Below are 10,592 nucleotides of genomic sequence, written 5' to 3'. Positions count from 1 at the left end.
TAGACAAGCACCTGTATATTCATCCCGTGTCCAACACACGTAGAAGGAGATCATGCTAATTTAATGTGATATACATCGGCCTTTTCTAATAGTCAATGTCCAATTGACTTTCCAAATGGCTAGGAATTTTATTTAAGAATTAAGTGACTATGGAATACAAGTCTCCCTACCCTAACCTCATTGCTTCCATACCTTAAATTATGGACGCATCCATAGTATATTATCTCCATATTATAAAATCAAACTCATGAATGAATTAATCTTGCACTTTATTAATGAATTAACATGAAGTTGTTACATAATATCTAATATTGCAAAATTGGTTTTTAGCACACAACTTCAACAATCTCGCACTTGCCCAAAAGCTAATGCTCACAATGACGCACACCAAAACTATCTAGATGTCAATCAAGCAGCTTCTATGTTATCGCCTTAATCAGTGATTAGGTTCACTACATTTTATGCAGCATTAACTCTTAAACCTAAACCACCTTCTTCTTCACAGATTCTATAATCTTGTAATTAACGATGCTTTTTTATTTTTGTTTTGATGATTCATGAAATCGTAGTTCCTTGGATTGAGCTAATGCCCCATTTTAATCACCTAATAATATCATTAGTGATTCAATAGTAGGAACATTTACAAGTCCGGTGATGAACTTCGTTATCCAAAACAACTTTTCGATTAGCATTGAAGCAGAATCATATTTTGTTTCTCAGATGGAGAGCGTTATATGCACTTCTGCATATTGCTTCTCCAAATCATACTTTACCTCTCTCTCTCTCAAACTTTTCTCTCATTTTTTATCTTCTCTCCACTCATCGCCTCTCTCCATCCATGACTCCTCACCTCACCACGACCGCCAATTTCTTCCCCTCCTGGTGTCGCCCACTCAAAAACCTCCCACTCTCCTCCTGCAACAGCATTAGCAACCCAACAAATCAACCCTAACACAACCTCCATGCGCTCTCCTCCTCAGCCTCACCGCAACAGCGGCGACCATCCCTTCCACTCCGCCGTGTCGCTCCGAAAATTAAGGCGGTTCAACTGGAAGAGCGAATGCAATAATGGTGCTACATTCTCTTCGCCGAGGTCGTCCACCCATGGTTCGATTGGCCATGACCAGGTCCTCCATTTTCTCAATTTCTCTAATTTTTTTAATTAATTTTTAAAATTATGAATAATCGTAGCGATAATTCGAAGTTGTTGTCCGTGATTCTTAATTTCCGAGTTGATAGTATTTCGATTTCTAAATCTGATATGTTTTCCTTTCATTCAAGTTCTTCTCGTATGGTTAGGAATCTCACTCTCGCTCTACTCACCAATTATTTAATTTCGAAAATCTGAATTTCTTTTGTTCATCACTTATTAGAAATTCAAAATCTAGGTTTTGGTATTTATCCCTTGAAAGTGCTATGCACAACCAATATAAGAAATTTGCGTCCTACGGTAACTGAAGATGAGATTGAGGAGGAGTTTAAAAACTTCAGTCAAATTATACATGATGAGGGTTGGCAAGGTGCTATTGTCTCTAAAACTATGAACTAGATCGGAGCTAAAGTAGAAATTGGTGCATGCAGGAAGTCTACTACGCTTTTGTTAAATATGAAGGCATTGCTGGCGTTCACAATGCAATCAAGGTTTTATTTTTTTGTGATAAGTTGTTGATCAAGTTTTTTTCTTGGGAACTTTAATAAAAAAACTCTCGGTATTGTTCACTTTAACGAAAAACCACATTTTTACTCTAAAAAGTCAATCCTGATACTATTCACTTACAACACATTTTTGTCATTTTCGTTAAAACTGAAAATTTTTAAACCCTTTTCATGAGTTTTTTTTTTTTTTTTTTTTCTTTCGTTTCAAAATGTTCATTGGATTCAGGCAAATTTCCTGTTATTTGTTGAAAATCCTGTCAGTTCTCATATATAGTTATGCATTTATTGCAGATTCTTAAGGCATACTGCATTTGTCTTTGGGTATTCAATTGTTAGAGAGTTCCCATACTTGCACTATTGTCAACATGGATGAACTATCTGCCTTCGTATTTGCTTTGTTATAATTTTTTGGGTTTGTGCTTGTAAGTTGTACTTGTATACTTAAATATGTGTGGGGTTTGGTGTTGTGGCACTTTTAAGGTAATTTGGTTGCAGATGAATGCTTGAATATTTCAATGTTAAGTGTTATTTGGATATTTTGTTGACTATGGTCAGTTATTAGACAATCTCTATGGGATTAGGTATCGAGAATTAAAGATCATTCCATTATTTTTCAGTTAACGTGGATTGATGGCCTGTTGTTTCTTCAGTCGGTTACCTTTATTAGGAGGTTATGTTGTCTTTGGGGCATAATATTAGAATACAATATAGCTTTGATTGTAGTGTTTTCCTTTTTTGGGTGTATCTTGTGGATTGCTGGTCCATTGCCGTTGTAGTTTGATGTTTAGCACATTTTAGTACTTTATCAGGCCTCCATAAAAGCATTATTTTTATAAAGTGATGATCTGTGCATGGCCTGAAAGTGTGTGTTTCCCCGTTCCTTGTAGGCATCTCCAATTCATTTAGTTGGAAGGCAAGTTTACATTGAGGAGCGGAGCCTAAACAGTGCTGGAGTAGCAGCTCGAAGACGTAAGTGCTTAATTTCATTATCCTTATGATTAACATCTTTGATGTTGCAAATTTAATGATGTCAGACTATGGCTGCATGATGAAATTCTTAAATACTATGTGTTAGAATAAGATGACTGTAAGGTGATGCATCATAGATGTTGGGTGAAGTCATGGAGATGGCACTTACAGTTGTGTTTGTTCTAATGTTGGTAGTTGCTGCAAGGAAGTGGTGTTGCCTTCATAAATCTTAGAAAATTTTTGTGGTAGAGATAGAGAATATGCTTTTTTCTCAATCAGTCTCAGATTCAATCTTGTTATATACCAAATTGTTAAGCATCTGTTTTCTTAGAAGTAATCATTTGATCGACTTATTTTTCATTATGTATTTAGGTGAATTATTCAACTAGGAGGAAGGGGCAGTGGTAGCGGCAGTTATCAAATTATGAATCTTTGTCATACGATTCAAGGAACAGTGAAGTATTTTAAGTGACAATTGTTTGTAAATGGAGTATTTCATACTTGATAGATAGTTTCATATTTCTTTGCATAGCTCATTGATTTTAATTGTGATTTTTTTATGTAATTATTATATTGTAGTAAATGTGCAATCTTGAATATAAATATTAGATTATATTGATTAAATAAAAATAAATATCTTTTTTATTTTTTAGTTTTGAAAATTCTTTTATAACGGGCATTGGTCGTGGTCATTTTATAATCCACAACAGCCATAGTGCACGTGGTGTTAGATCCGAGTCTATCATGGGCACAATTCGTGGTTGTATCACACCATAACCTCATCTATCATTTAGTGCTCATAAGACCTTCTAAGGACAGGCACTATTTCGTTCTTTGAGTAATTTTAATGTACTCATCTGTCGACTGAGTCTTACAACTATTATTTTACATGAAAAGCAAGACTCAAACAACCCACCCAAAAACACAAAAAGAAAAAACTCACTCTTTTTCCAACTTTTTGCCCATTGCTCTTTCATAGAGTGGGTTTTGTAGTATTAGTCTCCACTGCATACAAGGGCATTGCATATGTTCCTGGGAAGATCTTCTGCACTCTGTAGCTGAAAGAAGTTTCGAATTTGTGTTTTTGTATTGAAAGAAATTAGAGGACTTAAAACAGTTAAACTGGCACGTTACGTCTTTCCGAACTAAGGGAGGTGCTTTCTTCAGAAATCTCCCATCGCAATACCTTACACCATTGCACCAAGAAACGACTGGAGGTAAAGAAATGCATATTATAACGATGGAAGACAAGTCTCATGTATAAAGTGAGAGTTAATAAAGCGCATATAATGTCAAAATCCAGTAAAATATGCAGCCTACAACATAACAAGGAAGAAGGAAAATTAAAGAGCATAAACTGAGGTACCCTCTAAACTCCTGGGTGCGGACTCTTAACTAGAGACCAAGTTCGGATACTTCGGAGAACATTTTTTAACCAATAAAATCCAACAACGACAAGGTTTAACTCAGACAAAAATTTGATTGGAGCTCTCATTAGCTTTTTCAAAAACTGTTGAATTAAGGCCTTATCCCACTAAGTGGGGACAGCTGTAAAAAGCCTAAAATATATGGTTTGTTTATCCCATGTTTTCTGTCGGATTCAAGTAATCCGAGTGTTTTATTAGAGTTTCTTTCAAAGTCTTCCTAGATGTTTCTCTACATCTATAACCTCTGTCTTCTGTATATGTAGAAAACTCCACAACTAACCAACTCAGATACTTTTCTAGGCTCAAATCAGCATGGACGATGGTTGGAAATTTTGCTATATAATGCTATATAATTCTCTACTTTTTCATCTGTTTCCAACAAATACAAAAATATAAAATGCTACGATGGTTATATACTTTGAGATGAATGGTACCTTGACTTTCAATGGAGTACCGGCTGACCTGCAGCTCTACTCCCAAAGCTAATTTGGCTTCTTATCAGGCTTAAATTTCTGGAAAGAGCGCTTGAGAGACTCATCGACACTCATCATTGCCCCATCATTGTCAAACTCACCACAGTAATTAGGTGCTGAAAATATTGTCACAAGTTTCATATCCGCAAAGAAGTCATATCCATCTTTGACAACCTGCAAATATAAATAATATCTAATAAGTGGAAGGAGTTCTTGGTTGTATGGTATTGGAAAATTCTGAAATGAAAAGATATTTCAGACCTGGTGAGCTCGACAAGTCAAATCTAGATCATGCTTCTGTAGAAACTCTGTTACCCTATCAGCACCGAAGGTAAAGGAAATTCCCCTATCATTTAGTCCCCAACCTTCAATGTCTTTGCTAGGATCAGACCACTGGAGATCACATAGCAAACCACTATCTGGGACATCAGTAGGTCGCCTTAAAGTGTTGATCTGATTTAAATTGTTTAACTCGGGTGATAATCCACCATGCATGCAGAGTATTTTGTCTTCAAGGGGAGCTGCCACGGGAAGGCAGTTGAAACAATCTGTCAACTCTTTCCAAAGTCTGACATTGAATCTTTGTTTACACTCATCATAAAAGCCATATATTCTGTTTATTGAAGCACATTCATGGTTACCCCTCAGAAGGAAAAAATGCTGAGGATACTTTATTTTATATGCAAGGAGAAGGCATATTGTTTCTAGGCTTTGCTTCCCATGATCTACATAATCCCCTAAAAACAGATAGTTGGAGTGAGAGGGCCATCCACCATACTCAAAAAGACTCAGAAGATCTGAATACTGGCCATGAATACCACCTGCGCGACGTAAAGAAACTCATATGAGGATATCAGATTAGTTTTCTCCTTTTTAAAGGGAAAAATGTAAACATACATATAAATGAATAGATTATGATGAAAACTATCAAGAATTCATCCCTTTCAATGCTACATCTCAGAAATATAACAATTATATGCTAGAAGATTTCAAAAACTACACCACATTGTGGATACAGGCATGGAATTTCAGAAATTCAGTGCGGATACATATAACATCGACCTAGAGCTCTGCTTTTAGAGAGATGAATATCTCTAGACTACCAGCTAGAGAACATAAAGAACTTTAGTTATAGGGTTGTGGTTATTAGAGAGAAGTGAAACTGGCCCAGAAGAAAGCATTTTGACAATATCTCTCAGGCAGAAACTTGGGTTTTCATAGTGGAACACTACAAATGATTTATGGCAGATGAATTTAGGATACGAACAACTTTACAAAAGTAAAAGCAAAAATTCACAGATTCAAAGCAAAAGTTATTATCTATTGTCCAAGGCAACAATTTCTGTCTACTGTTCATAGGTACAAATTGTAAACGCGAAATGAAATAAAACCACTCAACTACAGGATAATGGACGCATGAGACCCCACTCTATGCAACTGATCACAATTCACATATTTTTACCCATAAACTAAATGGCCCGTCACTTGTCATCTAACCATAGCAAAGGATTCAAGATTGAATTTTTCAAAAGCAGAGGTTCTAACTTGATCATTTGTTTATTTCCAGCACTGCCTTAGAAAACATATCTCAAGTGACGATGTATACCGATGTTCTTCACCATTGAGTTTTATGACATATTTTAGCATTCTTGATTTCTTGTCAGTCACTCAAAGATGGAAACACACATTATTCATCTCCATATTTGATCGCAACCCAAGCCAACCAAACTGATCCGGACCTATAGATCCAACCTCAAAATCGATCAAAGCAAAAGTAAAATGAAATAATGAAAATATTAAATTATACAGTAAAATAAGAGAAAACAGAGGATGTGGGTTGAGGTTAAAATACCACAAATCTTGATAGGAGCATCAAGCTCCAAAAGATTAGACTGCCTCAGAAAATTATCCTTGGAGACGGCACAAAGCTGCTTGATCTCACTCTCCTGAAGCTGCACTTGCTTCCCTGGTTTGCCTCTCACTTCAAGGAGCCTATTAATTATATTATCAAGAACCCCACGTTCCATCTCTTAAGTTTTTTTTCTTAAATTCACCCACCAGAATAAAAGAATTCAAATTTTCAGAAACCAGAGAACAAATAGAAACCAGAGAATAAAGGACACTGCCTTGGCCTTTCTGGAGCTCCAAAAACTTTTCATTCCGTGGGCGAATAACAAAACAAAAAAAGCAAGAGGGACTGTAAAGAAGGGACCTGATGGGCAGCCTGAAACGAAAAGCAAAGAATATGTTCTTTGAAATCTTTGTTTCTTTGGAGAAGAAGGTGGAGGAATCAGGGAATTAATGAGAGGAGGGTAAAGGGGCTGTGAGTGGGCAGTAATGGACCCCCAGAAAATCAGAAAGATGATGCAGAAGACCACCAATCTTGAGAAAACTTCAAAACTCGGTCGGTAAGCGCTTAAGCGGCAGCGCCCCAATTTCACACTCGCACGCTCTAGGCATACGGCGGGCGGTAAGTTCATCCATTCCGATTCCCCCAACAACCCAAAATTCAATTCCTACTTAAATGTAGGAATTTTGGAGTTGGATTCTCAATTCGCGTGGTCCCACCAATTGATTTTCTAATATTTGGTAACAAATGGAATATCCGTAATCGGAATTCAATTTTGCATTTTGATTCCGATTACTTTTACGTAAAGGTGCCATTAAAATATGTCGTAGCATTAGCTTTACTATTAAACCAGATAGACTCCATCTCGCCCCTTACCCTCACAAACAAACCCGAACCTCAAACTGCCATGTGCTATGGCTTGGGGCCGGTGGCAGCCCACCCCTTTCTCCTTCCTTTTCTCCTTCCTTTCTTTCCGTTCTTCCCTCAGCCCTCTCCTCCCATCTGCTCTGCCGCCTCCTTTTCCTCATCTCTCAGTGTTTCTACATTTTGTTACCTCCACCGACCACCGTCATCCTCCTGCCATGTCCGGTGACGAATAATGTTGCGTGGTCACCGGAGGCCAAGGCTTCGCGGCATGCCACTTGGTCCAGTGCTGATCTGATTCGATGTGTTCCGGGTCAAAATCGCCGACCTCGGATCCAAAAATGAAAACGACATTCTCTCTGAATCTCTGTGCTCCGGCCACACCCTTTCCCCTTCCCACCGTTGTGTTCGGTTGTTCATGGCTTCACACCTCCTACCCAGATTCGGGTTCTGTCCTTCTCAAGGTTTCTTCCTTGATTGGGGCTGTTGGTGGGTTGAAGCCAGTTCTGCAAACTGATTCGGTATAATGATTCCCTGTTCGACTTTTTCTTAAGATGCGCTGCCTCTGCTCTCAGATTTGTTGCAGCGCCACATTGGTCGAGTATTGCATTGCCTTGGGCGAGCAAATCTGACGGTTCCACCGCCTGGGCCACTATGTTTTGGTGGTTGCCCCATTGGAATTTTTCAGATCTAAAAAATGTTTGCAGCTCCGCTGCTTTGTTTGACTTGTGGATTTTGCTGATCCCGTTTGTGCAGTGTCACAATGGTTGCCTTTGCCTGAGTTCTCCTATCCGTCCATCGGATTGTGCCGTGCTGCGGTTCCCTTCTCGGAGTAGTTTAGTTTAGTTTTGTCTAGTTCTATTGTCTTGCCTAGTGTGTGTTGTAGCCTCGCCGCAATGATGGCCGAATTTGGTTTTCGATTTGAGCGATGAGTTATATGGTCTAGCATGCAAACAATTACCTCTATGTGATCTCGCTTCTGCGATGATTTTATATGGCCGCACTATTCGGCCGTGACCGTTTGGAATTCGCTAATACAAATCTGTTATATCTATCGCTTTGTGATAGATTTGTAGGGGTCGCCCTCACGGCGGAATATATCTCCCGCTCGCCCTCTCTGCCCCACTTCCTTTCGAAAGGAGTCGCAGTCCCAACCAGATCCTCCTTTCGATTTTGGTGAAGCCAGCTGTTTCGTTCAGCCATCCATCCTATTCGTTTCTCTGTCCAAGAAAAAGGTCTGGAAAGATGGTATTCCTTGTTGAAACAATGTACTTCTGCAATTTTATTTAGTACAACGGATTTGAATACATTTGTAGGCAATTGCACAGATGATTATCTAATAGGCATTAAGTTGATTTTTTGCAACAAGTTAAGTTATTATGGTTCTTTGACAAGTGATGGTTTTAACATGCTTCAGACAGTGAGCACAAATGAGTGTCAGGGTTAAAGATATATGGTAGAAACATTAAACCGCCGGTCTCACCCTTGGGAGGCATGAAATCATTTTTGAATCAAAAAGCAAGCATCCATTACTACAGATAGAAATACTGCATGCAGTGCCATAAGCTGTATAGCCTTCATATTTCTAGGTTTCATGGTAGTACTAAACTGATCCAATGCTCTCGTTGTGTGTGCGCTTCCCCATTTTCTTGTATTGGCTTTGTGTATTTGCCCGAGCTTCTATCGAAGATTAAACATGGCTATGTTTTTACTACAAATCAATTTGGATCGTCATGAAGGTAAAAAAAATGCTAAATGAGTTAACTTGTAAAGCAAGTAAACCACAACCACCAAGCCAAGCCTATGAAACTTCTTTTATCCTTTTAAACAACACAACCACCAAGCAACTGGTACACTCGTCGGAGAGCCGCGTCTCATTGGATTCATAAAGCTTATATATTCAATATCCAAAACAAAAGGCAACTTAACTCTAAAGCTTATATATTCAATATTCAGCTCCAAAAAGCAAAGGAGAAAACTTCCTTTTTTTCTTTCAAAAACTGAAATATAGAGATTTGAGGAACAAGAACACAGTAACAGATGCAACCTTAACAAACTGAAGTCGACCAAATCTATGACAAACCAATTTTCCAGTCAATGATTCGTGATGTGTAACATCTTCTAGTCGTAGAATCACAACATTTTTACTCTTTTCTCTGATTGTCGTATCTCACAAAGATACATCTGAATATGCCTTCTTGTCAAACTTGCTATATGGATAACTTGGAACAAATATGTAGCACACACAACCAAATATTCGAAAATAGCTAATTGTATCCCACAGTTTCTCAAAGGGTGAAACAAATTCAAACCTTGGTTGAGGAAGCCTGTTGATCACATGAGCTGCAGTTCTCATATCTTCAGCCCAAAACCTTCCTGGTACATTCTTGATGAAGGGAATGATCTGGTTCAATTGATTATGTATATGTCAGATTCAATTTCAGCATAAACTATGGTAAGTTCACATACATAATCAATTGCGCAAGGACATAAACAAATATGATGATGATGGGCAATGACATTTTGTATTTGTAATAAAGATAGAATGTGATTCCTAAAATAATAATATATGAATGAGAGATTATATTCACACATTCTAAATTACTTTCTCCACATTCTTTTAATTTTTTAATATTTTTTTATCAAATGTTAGTGGTGTGTAGAATATCAAGAAATATTAAAAAAGCATAATACTACATCACTTGCAGCTCATATTTTTATACGCGTTGCTAGCTTAGCATGCATCCATGCAGTACTTAATTGGATGAATGAGGCTAGGGATGGCAATTCTAACCGATAAACTCGATAACCATGGACAATCGCCCGAATGGAACGGATTTGGGTATGGAAGTTTGGGTATATTCTGTAAGATTTTTTTGATAATATGAATTGTAACAAAACCATGTTATTGTATATGTTATGAAAACCTAATGGACTTATATTATTTATGGACTTATTATATGTGTTTTAATCATGATAAAACACTTAAAAGGGAAGTCACTACTGCATAAATTCAAGAGGATGAGTAGGTTACAAACTCTACTCATCGTGACATAATTGCACCCACGATGGATGGAACAGTTATGGTTTTGTGCGATAAAACTGCTGCATGGTCTCTCTTCTCAGACACCAGTTCAATATATACATTCCCCATCGTTTGTAGAACGTATTCGAGTCCCAGAGAAGAGAAGAACACAACCTTTATTCCCCATAAGTTTTTGTAGTACACTCACTACTGCAAACCCTACTTTTATCAGCATTATATCGTTGCTTGCTTTCTGATCATTATGGCAAACTCTGCAAGTAAGTGTTGTGTGTTCTTATTTGTTTATATTAGTGTGATTATACTAATTC

At 37.6% G+C, this 10,592-nt stretch overlaps 1 protein-coding gene across 2 annotated transcripts; it reads right to left on the bottom strand.

The window, feature by feature from the left end:
- Positions 1–3,281: 3,281 nt before the first annotated feature.
- LOC103967465 (serine/threonine-protein phosphatase PP1-like) lies at positions 3,282–8,521 on the bottom strand. 2 transcript variants are annotated; one of them, XM_048574547.1, is made up of 4 exons: positions 6,378–8,521; positions 4,787–5,346; positions 4,487–4,699; positions 3,282–3,836 (listed from the first exon to the last, which is right to left on the bottom strand). In XM_048574547.1, the coding sequence occupies exons 1-3, from the start codon at positions 6,550–6,552 to the stop codon at positions 4,535–4,537; spliced, it is 900 nt and encodes a 299-aa protein (XP_048430504.1). In that variant the 5' UTR covers positions 6,553–8,521; the 3' UTR covers positions 3,282–3,836; positions 4,487–4,534. The 2 variants fall into 2 exon arrangements, with proteins under 2 accessions (XP_048430504.1, XP_048430505.1); XM_048574548.1 differs by having other exon boundaries at positions 3,282–3,811.
- Positions 8,522–10,592: the final 2,071 nt, after the last annotated feature.

This window comes from the organism of the source record quoted next, unplaced genomic scaffold, assembly GCF_019419815.1.
Source record: "Pyrus x bretschneideri cultivar Hongxiangsu unplaced genomic scaffold, Pyrus_bretschneideri_v1 Contig73, whole genome shotgun sequence".
In the NCBI taxonomy this organism is placed as follows: domain Eukaryota; kingdom Viridiplantae; phylum Streptophyta; class Magnoliopsida; order Rosales; family Rosaceae; genus Pyrus; species Pyrus x bretschneideri.
Note: the sequence above shows the minus strand (reverse complement) of the source record. Positions and strands in the feature narration are given on the sequence as shown.